Source organism: Eptatretus burgeri, chromosome 2 (assembly GCF_056783735.1).
Source record: "Eptatretus burgeri isolate ZD-2024b chromosome 2, Ebu_testis_v1, whole genome shotgun sequence".
In the NCBI taxonomy this organism is placed as follows: Eukaryota; Metazoa; Chordata; class Myxini; order Myxiniformes; family Myxinidae; genus Eptatretus; species Eptatretus burgeri.
In genome coordinates this window covers 159,791,816-159,804,956 of record NC_140962.1, presented here as the reverse complement: position 1 = coordinate 159,804,956, position 13,141 = coordinate 159,791,816, and the positions used below count along the sequence as shown (strand labels likewise).

General features: G+C 42.8%; 1 protein-coding gene across 4 annotated transcripts in view; it reads right to left on the bottom strand.

Annotated features, from left to right (window-relative positions):
- LOC147033714 (inosine-5'-monophosphate dehydrogenase 1-like) overlaps window positions 1–13,141 on the bottom strand; it is a 51,804-nt gene that overhangs the window by 29,798 nt on the left and 8,865 nt on the right. For all 4 annotated transcript variants that reach the window (XM_085871866.1, XM_085871867.1, XM_085871869.1 and 1 more), the window contains 3 exons: window positions 1,883–1,931; window positions 1,620–1,721; window positions 1,337–1,411 (listed from right to left, as the gene is read on the bottom strand). In XM_085871866.1, the coding sequence (XP_085727992.1) occupies window positions 1,337–1,411; window positions 1,620–1,721; window positions 1,883–1,931 (226 nt within the window). The remainder of the gene's footprint in view (window positions 1–1,336; window positions 1,412–1,619; window positions 1,722–1,882; window positions 1,932–13,141) is intronic.

Sequence of the window (13,141 nt, the reverse complement as noted above, 5' to 3'; positions counted from 1 at the left end):
TTGTTTGAATGATTGCTTTTTGTTTGTGTTTCCATGAGTTTTGTAGAACTGGGATATTGAGACTTTTGCAGATGTGCCAGTGGATTAGTCCATACACCTTGTTGTGCCTTTGCGTGTACAGTTGTTCTGACACGAGTTTTTCACATCTCGATAGGAAGTGGCTCGTACTTTTTGTTTTTACCTTATGCAACCGAAACCTGTCTGTTTGATTCAGCCCCGACATTTTCTTGAGTCTTGGGCATTTCATCAATGTGTATGTGTATAAACATACATACATGTGCACATTCACACACACGGAAATTAATGAACCAAAAAAACAAATAAGAAAGATGATTTTGCAGTCCAAAACGTCTTCTCCATGATAAAAAAATAATCTCAGTGGATACAAGGTATGACTGATCCGTTTTTTGGCCAGGTAACCTGAGCCAAACCTGGTTTTGGCAAGGTAACCTGAACTAAACCCATTTCGGCCAGGTGAGCTTAACCAAACCCGTTTCGGGCAGGTGAGCTTAACCAAACCCGTTTCGGCCAGATGAGCTTAACCAAACCTGTTTCGGCCAGATGAGCTTAACCAAACCCGTTTCGGCCAGGTGAGCTTAACCAAACCCGTTTCGGCCAGGTGAGTTTAACTAAACCCGATTTGGCCAGGTGAGCTTAACCAAGCCCGTTTCGAGCAAGTGAGCTTAACCAAACCCATTTCAGCCAGGTGAGCTTAACCAAACCCGTTTCGGCCAGGTGAGCTTAACCAAACCCGTTTCGGCCAGGTGAGCTTAACCAAACCCATTACGGGCAGGTGAGCTTAACCAAGCCCGTTTCGAGCAGGTGAGCTTAACCAAACCCGTTTCGGCCAGGTGAGCTTAACCAAGCCCGTTTCGAGCAGGTGAGCTTAACCAAGCCCGTTTCGAGCAGGTGAGGTGAAACAAACCCATTTCGGCCAGGTGAACTTAACCAAATCCGTTTTAGTCAGGTGAACTTAACCAAACCTGTTTTGGAGCAGGTACCCCAAACCAAAGCTGATTTTGTCCAGGTAACCCCAACCAAACCTGTTTCTGGGCAGCTGACCTGAACTAAACCTATTTTTGGTCCCAATCATGCAAGTCACTATTGATGAATTTTCAAGCGGAAACATTCAGATGATGAACAAGCACTAAGTTCACAAAGCATAGTTGAGGTTTAAAAAAAAAAAAAAAAAAAAAAATCACCTTTGTTTTGTTTTTTTACTTCCTTGAATATATGCAATCGCCCCCTCGATCCGATCTTGTCCATAATACTCAGACATTAGAATGTACAAATTGGCATCGAGGAGGAAGGTCCATTGGGAGAAGCGAAAACTCACCTTGACTCGGCGAACCTCCTTCGCTTGGAACTCCGGGGTACAATTGTGATGAATGAATCCAATTCCGCCCAAAAGCTACAGGCAGAGGAATTTGGGATTGGTATGGTGGAACGAAGCAGAGACAAGAAACAACAACAAATGCCAAAGATCCATGCAATATTGAGACACATGAAGTTATAATCTTTGCCGGTGATATCGTGAGAACTTTCACCAATGATCGAGGATTACTTAGAAAATTAATATCTACTCAAGAGGAATGCTCATTGGCATTAAAGGCACTCACGGCCATCGCGATCGCCATATCCGACTCGGTCACGGTGTCCATGGGTGATGAGACGAGTGGAACTTTCAGTGAAATCTTCTTAGTAAGAGCAGATGTCAGATCCTGTGTGGTCGGGTCAAAGGTCAATGGATACATGTCGTGTCAGTAAGAAGGTCTATTTCTCAGGTTTTTGGAGGTTCACCCCAAAGGTTTTGCCAAAAATGTTAACGGACAAGACAAAGGCTTCCGCAAAATGAAACACTCATAAGCAGCGGCAAACTCACCACCTCCATTGGAGTGAAGTCAATGTAGCCTGGCAGGATGACAAAGTCACTGTGGTGAGGGGAGTGGGAAAGGGGTGCAGGGTGGGAAATGGGCAAAGTGTTACAACTTCAATTTGAACAAAAACACTCAGAAACAAACAAAAGTATTGAGTGTTCAACCCTGGTCATTTAATCTTGAACCCATAACGGTGTATGCCTGGTGTTGGCTTAATGGTTAGGGTAGTGGGCTTGGGATCCTGGGGTCCTGAGTTCAAATCCCGCTCAGCTGTTGAATTAACACCAGGTGGGGTTGACTCTGCCTGTCATCCTTCCGAGGTCGGCAAAATGAGTGCCAGCATGCTGGTATACTGTGTCGGAGTGGCGACCCGTCCAGGATTGTTCCCAATAGCCAAGGAGACTGCTTCGGCGGCACCAACGCTCTGAACAGAGTATGGTCCTAATGGATGGATGGATGGATAACGGTGTCCAACAAGATGCTCAGGTCTTACATAGCAATGCTGTAAAGTGATGAAATTGAGGGGGTAAATGTGAAATGTACTCTCCACTGCATTGTGTGCACCATTAGGGATCAGCCGTGCAACCAACGGTGTTGGGTCTCAGGCATGCAGCCAGGTGCAATTGGCATCATTCGCATAGCCGTCGCACACCATTTACACAAGTGCATACCTGGGAAAGTCTGCTGTAATAATCGTTTCCATAATTTGCCGTAAAGTCTGCCCTCGATTGCAAGAGAACTGCAGCATGCGTAATTTACAAAGGAAAAGGGCCAAGAATAAACAGAGGGGAATTCAACAACAGGGATGAAAGATGGCAGCCTCAAGTGAAAAATATAGGGGGTTTTTGTATTTTTATTTTTCTTGGTATACGCTATCAGGGCTCGTGAAAGAGCAAGAACACAGAACAGATCAGGAAATAACAGCAAAGGAATAGTTGGAGAAGGGGGAAACGCCAACAGCAAGGCAGAGGGAGAAAATAGACGGAAACCGACAAACAGGTAAAAGCTAACGATGAGGGGTAGGAGAGAAAGCAAGGGGTGGACAAGATGGAGATAGAAGCGAAATTTTTGGATGGGTGGGGGATGGTTGAACGGGTGTAGAAAAGCTCATGGTTTTGGATGGGAGATGATTTGAGATGGTGGCGGACGGATGTCTTGAAGACGTGGAGGGGGGGATGAGACAGCAGAGAATCTGGAAGTAGGTTCCACAGGCAGGAAAGAAAAAAAAAGATGAATGAATGAGTGGAGGTGAGCAGCGATTCTGGATTTTGGCACTTTTACGAGGACGTGGTTACAGGTGGACCGCATGCATTCTGCACATACCTGGGGAGAGGAGGAGGGGGGGTACGGAGAGGGCATAGGGTGCAAGACCAGAAAGGAGGTGGCAAACGCCAGAGATCCCACAGACCTTTCTGTGATGGCAAAGTGATAGGCCCATAGACTCAGCTTCATCGTAGGAGATTCCAATGATCTTGAGGACCTTGGTTTCCACGGCATTAAGCTGAGCAAGGTGTGAGGCAGGTGAGCCATCCCAAGGGGAGAGCAGTACTCCAATAAGCTGCCAATGAGTCTTGCAGATATATAGGAGCTCAGGTGCACCAATGAAGGACTTTGCACGATGGAGGATGCCCAATTGGCAATTGGCTTTAGAGGCTAACTTTGAAATGTAGTTTGCCCAATGAAGACCACGGCTGAGAGCGAGACCCAATAGTTTGAATGACAATTTATACTAGGGGGTTGTTGAGAAAATAGATGGGAGGGTTTGTGGTACTGTCCTTCCTGAGAGAGTGTGAGTGTGTGAGATTTATCAGTGTTAAGAGACATATTCCAAGTGTTTGACCAGTTAGTGATTTTTTTTCAAGGTCTGAAGAGAGGGAAGAGAATGAATGCCTGTCTGAGGATGAAAGATGTCATGGCAGAGGGTGGAGTTACAGATATAAAAACGATTTTCCAGAGAGTCAGAGAGATCATTTACGAAGATTAGGAATAAGTTGGGGCCGAGAACACTGCCTTGGGTCACTCAAATGTTGACAGGTCGAGGAGATGAATGGATTCCGTTGAGTGCCACACGTTGGCTGCGAGAGTAGAGAAAGTCAGTAAGCCATGAGTGGAGTTGGCTTTGGATGCTGTATGCAGAGTTTGGAAAGTAAGGAAGGCAGGATACCAGAATGTATCAAAACCATGAGACATGTCCAGAGAGACTGCCCTGATCTCATATCCGACATTGAGGGCCTCCATTCATTGTTGGGTGAGTAGAAGCAGCATGTCCAGGGTAGAGTGTCCTGGTCCGAAACCAAATTGATGATCGGAAATCAAGCCATTGGAGAAGAGGAAGGATTTAATATCTGAAGTGATGATGGATTCCATAACTTTGCTGATGATTGGCAGAAGGCTGATTGGTCTATAGTTGCAGGGATCTGTTTTTGCACCTTTTTTATGCAGGGCAGTAATGTTTGCCGATTTCCAAGCAGATGACAGATGACCTTGAGCAAATGAGAGGGTGAATAGAACAGAGAGAGGGTGAGCAAAATCAGAGGAGCAGGTTTTTAGGACATGTGGGCTGATGCCGTCTGGACAGGTTGCAGAATCTGAGTCGAGGTTTGACAGGAAACTCTCCACCTTGTCAGGAGAAAAGGACACAGAGTCCAGGGACAGCTGAGTACGACTGGGTAAAGTGGGTACAGAGAGCAATTGGTTTCGGACACACGATTTCGATGCAAACACCGAGTTTAGGCATTCAGCCTTTTCATGTGCGGTATCAGCAGTGCGGCCATTTGAGGTAAGGGAGAGGATGGAGGGGGAACATACACCAGAAACAGATTGGATTAGATGCCACCAGGATTTTGAGGAGGGAGAGAGGTTTGAGAGTTCAGACTTGAGATGAGAAAGATGTTGTTTTCTGGCTCTCCTGAGGGTAGATACACACTTGTTCTGAGCTTTATGGAAGGAATTGATATTACCCTCAGTTGGGTTTGCTTTCCATGAGGCAAAGGCAAGTTGTTTCAGGACAACTGCCTCACCACAAGCTTCAGTGCAACATGGGTGGGAGGAAGGGTCGGACAACTGAAGACAAGATGGGATAAATCTGTGCATGAGGGAGAGCAAGTTTGTATGAAAGAATTCCCAGGATGAGTTGATGGCGGAGGAAGTAGAGATGGGAGACCAGTCTATAAGTTCGATGGCTGCTTGGAGTCCCTGCCAGTTGGCTTTTGTGAAATACCAGACTTGACGGCACTGAGGTGGTTCTCCAATAACAGCCATAATAAAAGGAAATAAAGAGCTCGAGGGAGGGGAGAAAAGGGAAATGTGTTCCCAGCCTTCACTATGTGTCAACATAATTTTGCACTCACTATCTATACCCAACACGAGAACACGCTGTGCAATTGTGTGGTGTTGTCACAATCACGAGGAAACAACATCTGAAATGTGAGGTATCTCTCGTTCAATCCTCGGACATCGATTGGTAACTCCGTGCTGCGGGCCTGTTTGAGCAGAACTAACCGGGGCTAACCAACATCAGCAACAACAACAACAACCAAAATAACAAAAGAACTAAGCACACATAATCCAACAGCAACAATGGACCTTTTAAATCCATTATAGTGTTTTCCGTTTTTAATATCTCATTGTAGGATTGAGAGAAATGTTAAATCGAAGAAAAGGGCACACAGTTGGAGGTTTTATAATCAACTCTCTTCTGGTCTTGCTCTCCTTAGCTCACCCCCTCACCCCCAATCCCTCGAGGATACACAAGCTTGCCCAATAATCCCCTCCAGGTTAATCCTCAAAAATCCAGGCTTGTTGCAAACTTCCACGCTGTTGATGCTCGTCTCTCCATTCTGTGGAAACACTTTCCTCAATCAGTACAAAATAACTCCACTCAATGGATTCAATATACACTACTCCTGCTCCACCATCTCGTCTCATCCCCTAACCCTGCTCATTAACGTCGAAAACCCCATTAACCTTCCACAAACCCAGTACTCTTTCATCTCATCACCCCCACACCCCAACCCTGTTCGTTCACCTTTCTAACCCTATTAACCTTACACAAACCCAGTACTCTTTCATGTCGTCACCCCCGCACCCAAATCGTTCGATAAACAGCAAGGTGAGCATCTTGCTGAGCAGACAGGTATCGTAGGAGAGCAGTTAATAGACTAGTGTTAATTCAAATTAAGATTAAATTATCCAAGGCCTTTGGAGGGTAGATCAAGGGTTAGGGATTCCTTGTAAACAGGAGCAGAGCAAGCTCCAGAGCAGGTGCTAACCTGCCTCAGCCGCTTCACCGTGTCGCTATGGAATCATGCCAGGTTTTGTCACACATGGAAACAGGGCCCAAGAGACCTGTGAGTTGTTAAGAGATCCTGCAGTGTGATTCGACTGTTTCCTCTAAAAGGGGAGAGTGTGAATAACAAACCACAAAATACAACCACCATTTATACCATGACGAGAAACATTTACAAATCCCACCATTACTTCTGTGCTTAACCCCCTCACCGTGCCCCCTCTCAACACAGGAATTTGATATTAAAGAGGAACCCCTCATCGTGTCCCCTCTCATCACGATAATTAAACAAGGAAGGGAGTTCCAAATGAAAAACCTTCACCATCATGTCACCGATAAGTGGTTTGCACCATCAAGCTGAAGAAGGAGATTAAGGAATTACCGTTTTGCAAAGGCCTCGGGGCTCAGGCCAAGCTGGGCTGGTCCACCGTAATCCACATTGTTAACCACACAAGCTCGGCCTTGCTCTAAAATTGAACTTGTCCACTTTAATCCACCTTGTTAACCACACAAGCTAGGCCTTGGTCTCAAATTGAACTTGTCCACTTTAATCCACCTTGTTAACCACACAAGCTCGGCCTTGGTCTCAAATTGAACTTGTCCACCATAATCCACATTGTTAACCACACAAGCTAGGCCTTGCTCTAAAATTGAACTTGTCCACTTTAATCCACCTTGTTAACCACACAAGCTAGGCCTTGGTCTCAAATTGAACTTGTCCACTTTAATCCACCTTGTTAACCACACAAGCTCGGCCTTGGTCTCAAATTGAACTTGTCCACCATAATCCACATTGTTAACCACACAAGCTCGGCCTTGGTCTCAAATTGAACTTATCCACCATAATCCACATTGTTAACCACACAAGCTCGGCCTTGGTCTCAAATTGAACTTATCCACCATAATCCACATTGTTAACCACACAAGCTCGGCCTTGGTCTCAAATTGAACTTATCCACCATAATCCACATTGTTAACCACACAAGCTCGGCCTTGGTCTCAAATTGAACTTATCCACCATAATCCACATTGTTAACCACACAAGCTCGGCCTTGCTCTAAAATTGAACTTGTCCACTTTAATCCACCTTGTTAACCACACAAGCTCGGCCTTGGTCTCAAATTGAACTTATCCACCATAATCCACATTGTTAACCACACAAGCTCGGCCTTGGTCTCAAATTGAACTTATCCACCATAATCCACATTGTTAACCACACAAGCTCGGCCTTGGTCTCAAATTGAACTTATCCACCATAATCCACATTGTTAACCACACAAGCTCGGCCTTGGTCTCAAATTGAACTTGTCCACCGTAATCCACATTGTTAACCACACAAGCTAGGCCTTGGTCTCAAATTGAACTTATCCACCATAATCCACATTGTTAACCACACAAGCTCGGCCTTGGTCTCAAATTGAACTTATCCACCATAATCCACATTGTTAACCACACAAGCTAGGCCTTGCTCTAAAATTGAACTTGTCCACTTTAATCCACCTTGTTAACCACACAAGCTAGGCCTTGGTCTCAAATTGAACTTGTCCACTTTAATCCACCTTGTTAACCACACAAGCTCGGCCTTGGTCTCAAATTGAACTTGTCTACCATAATCCACCTTGTTAACCACACAAGCTCGGCCTTGGTCTCAAATTGAACTTGTCTACCATAATCCACATTGTTAACCACACAAGCTCGGCCTTGGTCTCAAATTGAACTTGTCCACCGTAATCCATCTTGTTAACCACACAAGCTAGGCCTTGGCCTCAAATTGAACTTATTCACTTTAATCCACCTTGTTAACCACACAAGCTAGGCCTTGGTCTGAAAATGAACTTGTCCACTTTAATCCATTGTTAATCCACAGAAACTAGGCTTTGGTGTCAAATTGAACTTGTCCACTTTAATCCACCTTGTTAACCATACAAGCTAGGCCTTGGTCTGAAATTGAACTTATCCACTTTAATCCACCTTGTTAACCATACAAGCTAGGCCTTGGTCTGAAATTGAACTTGTCCACTTTAATCCATTGTTAATCCACAGAAATTAGGCCTTGGTGTCAAATTGAACTTGTCCACTATAATTTCCATGTTGGAAAAGTGGCCTCTTTGTCATGGTTCAAGGGGATAAAGGTCAAATTCTTGAAGTTTCCTCCTTCACAATCCCATTGCCCGTGTTGCTGATGTTAACAAATTTGAATTTCCTTTGGCTCATGGAAGAGCCTGTTAATTAAAGTGCTGCTCAAAGGTCGTGCATGCACGGTAGTAACACCTGTTGGTGTAGGTATGGGTGCTCATCTCACCATGTGATCCACGTGCTAGAATCCCACATCCCATGAAGACGTATCACGATACCTTATCCTTGCATTCGAAGGACCCTCATGGGTGTTATTGGGACAATAGAGGTCTCGGCATAGCTCATGGAGGGGAAACTCGAAACCTCATTGTTAATGACGTGGTTTCCATCTGCTCATCTCCTTACGGGGTTATCGTTGTAGACCGAACTTCACAAGTTGCATCGATGACCCTGATGGAGCCGGCACTGTGATATGGCCTTTAGGTTCTGGAATTGTCTGGTTTTGGTAAGAAATAATTACGTTCTATCTCTCGACTTTGATGAAGTGTCGTTGATTAATGCATCTTGGCAACAATGATCGCATCACAATATTTAATACAAAACAATGTTCAGACTTGTCTCTGGCAATCTTGGAGGTCATGTGACCTGTGTTACGAAGGAAACCTGTAACATCAAGGCAACGCTACTCGGCGGAGATGCTATAGCAGTAAGAGGTAGCGGCAGGCGAGGTGATGGGGTGATGGCTGCACGATGGAGTGGCGGGCGAAGCAACGGTGCAACAGCACTCAGTAGCTACGCCTTTGCACACACCCTCCTTTCTGCTCCAAGAGGCCTTAAATGGTCTTGACAGACACCACTCCGAGGATTATGATGCGATCTATGTTGTTTTAATCCTCTTACTTTCCTCGTATAGAAGGTTCATGGTTGTTCTGAACCCCTCAATGATTTTTGTTAGAACCGCGTTGTTTGTTTTGGTTTTGCCGTTTCTCGGACCTAGCAGCATCCCTGTAGATCAGTTGTCAACCATAACTTTCTGGGATCGTCCAAAGGATGAGCAACACAGACCAACTGCCCTTAACATTTTCCTCTCGTCGTAACAACTTGCTACTTCTGAGTTGGGGTTGCGGTTGTTAATGGTGGTGCCTTTTTGGTTGTACCCAAATGAGGTATTTATATATACCTTTAACAGCGTGTCATTGTTGCTCAGTTGTGCCACTGTTGTGTGTGTACACTTGTTGTGGCATCGTGGATTACATACCGTATGCCCGATGCTACCACTTGATCAACAATGATACGATTACCCTTCCATGGAACTTCATCACGGGAGGAGGACATTCGGAGGCCTACACAATGGTTGCCTGCAGATGGTTGTTTGTCCGTTCTCTATCTTTTTACATGTGAACGTGAAGGGAGCAGCGGGTACTATTTGTAAACCCTTTGCTACAAATCGGACGAGGTTTGAACCACCGACCTCCGACACTAACAGCAGACGCTCTAACCATTATACCACCGACTCTGCTTAACAAGGTGGATGAAAGTGGACAAGTTCAATTTGACACCAAGGGCTAGCTTGTGTGGTTAACAATGTGGATTATCAAAAAACGTTTATGATTGTTCAAATTCCAAGAGTGGCATTTCTTTACACCCAGCGAATGCCTCTTTATGAGCAAGTTGTATGTTGTTACCGAATGCATATGGATCAATGGTGGCCCCAAAAGGGTAACAAACAAATTGAAAAATGAAGAACTAGTCTTGCAGGTGAGGTTAAGACTCGTATCGATCTGTGTCGGTGGATATGCACAGAACAATGGATTAAATCAACAGATCATTGATCAAGATATGCGAACTGAGGTGAGAGAAAGGAGGTGAGGTTTCTGGCATTAATCCTTCATCAGAGTAAAAATAAATAAGGGGTAGGGGGGTTTATATAGGCTGGGAGTGAGTGAGAGGTATGTGGGTCTGAGTGGGGTAAAATGTCAGGGACCACATTGGGGTGAGAATGACTCATTTTGACAGGGCAAGTCAAGGGTCAGGGGTTCGAAGGCAAGGGCACTGGGTAAAAAAAATATAAAAATTGGTAAATAAATAAACAGGAAGTGACAACACCAGACCGATTTATCAACACCGCACCAATTTATCAACACGAGACCAATTTATCAACTTCACACCAATTTATCAACTTCGCACAAATTTATCAACACTACACCAATTTATCAACACCACTCCAAGTTATCAACACCACACCAATTTATCAATGAACACCAGACCAATTTATCAACACGAGACCAATTTATCAACTTCACACAAATTTATCAACACCACACCAATTTATCAACAAGAGGCCAATTTATCAACTTCACACAAATTTATCAACACGAGACCAATTTATCAACTTCACACAAATTTATCAACATGAGACCAATTTATCAACTCCACACCAATTTATCAACTCCACCCCAATTTATCAACACGAGACCAATTTATCAACACGAGAACAATTTATCAACACCACACAAATTTATCAACACCACACCAATTTATCAACAAGAGGCCAATTTATCAACATGAGAGCAATTTATCAACTTCACACCAATTTATCAACTTCACACAAATTTATCAACACCACACCAATTTATCAACTCCACCCCAATTTATCAACAAGAGGCCAATTTATCAACTTCACACAAATTTATCAACACGAGAGCAATTTATCAACTTCACACCAATTTATCAACATGAGACCAATTTATCAACTCCACACCAATTTATAAACTCCACCCCAATTTATCAACTCCACACAAATTTATCAACACCACACCAATTTATCAACTCCACCCCAATTTATCAACAAGAGGCCAATTTATCAACTTCACACAAATTTATCAACACGAGAGCAATTTATCAACTTCACACCAATTTATCAACACGAGACCAATTTATCAACTTCACACAAATTTATCAACATGAGACCAATTTATCAACTCCACACCAATTTATCAACTCCACACCAATTTATAAACTCCACCCCAATTTATCAACTTCACACAAATTTATCAACACCATTCCAAGTTATCAACACCACACCAATTTATCAACACGAGACCAATTTATCAACTTCACACAAATTTATCAACATGAGACCAATTTATCAACTCCACACCAATTTATCAACTCCACCCCAATTTATCAACACGAGACCAATTTATGAACACCAGACCAATTTATCAACACGAGACCAATTTATCAACTTCACACAAATTTATCAACATGAGACCAATTTATCAACTCCACACCAATGTATCAACACGAGACCAATTTATCAACTTCACACAAATTTATCAACACCACACCAATTTATCAACACCACACCAATTTATCAACTCCACCCCAATTTATCAACAACAGGCCAATTTATCAACTCCTCACAATTTCTCTACCCCCTACCACTTTATCAACACGAGACCAATTTATCAACTCCATACAAATTTATCAACACCACACCAATTTATCAACTGCACACCAATTTATCAACTCCACACAATTTATCAACTCCATACCAATTTATCAACACGAGACCAATTTATCAACTCCATACCAATTTATCAACACGAGAACAATTTATCAACACCACACAAATTTATCAACACCACACCAATTTATCAACAAGAGGCCAATTTATCAACATGAGAGCAATTTATCAACTTCACACCAATTTATCAACTTCACACAAATTTATCAACACCACACCAATTTATCAACTCCACCCCAATTTATCAACAAGAGGCCAATTTATCAACTTCACACAAATTTATCAACACGAGAGCAATTTATCAACTTCACACCAATTTATCAACATGAGACCAATTTATCAACTTCACACAAATTTATCAACATGAGACCAATTTATCAACTCCACACCAATTTATAAACTCCACCCCAATTTATCAACTCCACACAAATTTATCAACACCACACCAATTTATCAACAAGAGGCCAATTTATCAACTTCACACAAATTTATCAACACCATTCCAAGTTATCAACACCACACCAATTTATCAACACGAGACCAATTTATCAACTTCACACAAATTTATCAACATGAGACCAATTTATCAACTCCACACCAATTTATCAACTCCACCCCAATTTATCAACACGAGACCAATTTATGAACACCAGACCAATTTATCAACACGAGACCAATTTATCAACTTCACACAAATTTATCAACATGAGACCAATTTATCAACTCCACACCAATTTATCAACTCCACCCCAATTTATCAACACGAGACCAATTTATCAACTTCACACAAATTTATCAACACCATTCCAAGTTATCAGCACCACACCAATTTATCAACACGAGACCAATTTATCAACTCCACACAATTTATCAACTCCATACCAATTTATCAACACGAGACCAATTTATCAACTTCACACAAATTTATCAACATGAGACCAATTTATCAACTCCACACCAATTTATAAACTCCACCCCAATTTATCAACTTCACACAAATTTATCAACACCATTCCAAGTTATCAACACCACACCAATTTATCAACACGAGACCAATTTATCAACACGAGTCCAATTTATCAACTTCACACAAATTTATCAACATGAGACCAATTTATCAACTCCACACCAATTTATCAACTCCACCCCAATTTATCAACACGAGACCAATTTATGAACACCAGACCAATTTATCAACACGAGACCAATTTATCAACACGAGACCAATTTATCAACTTCACACAAATTTATCAACATGAGACCAATTTATCAACTCCACCCCAATTTATCAACACGAGACCAATTTATCAACTTCACACAAATTTATCAACACCATTCCAAGTTATCAACACCACACCAATTTATCAACAC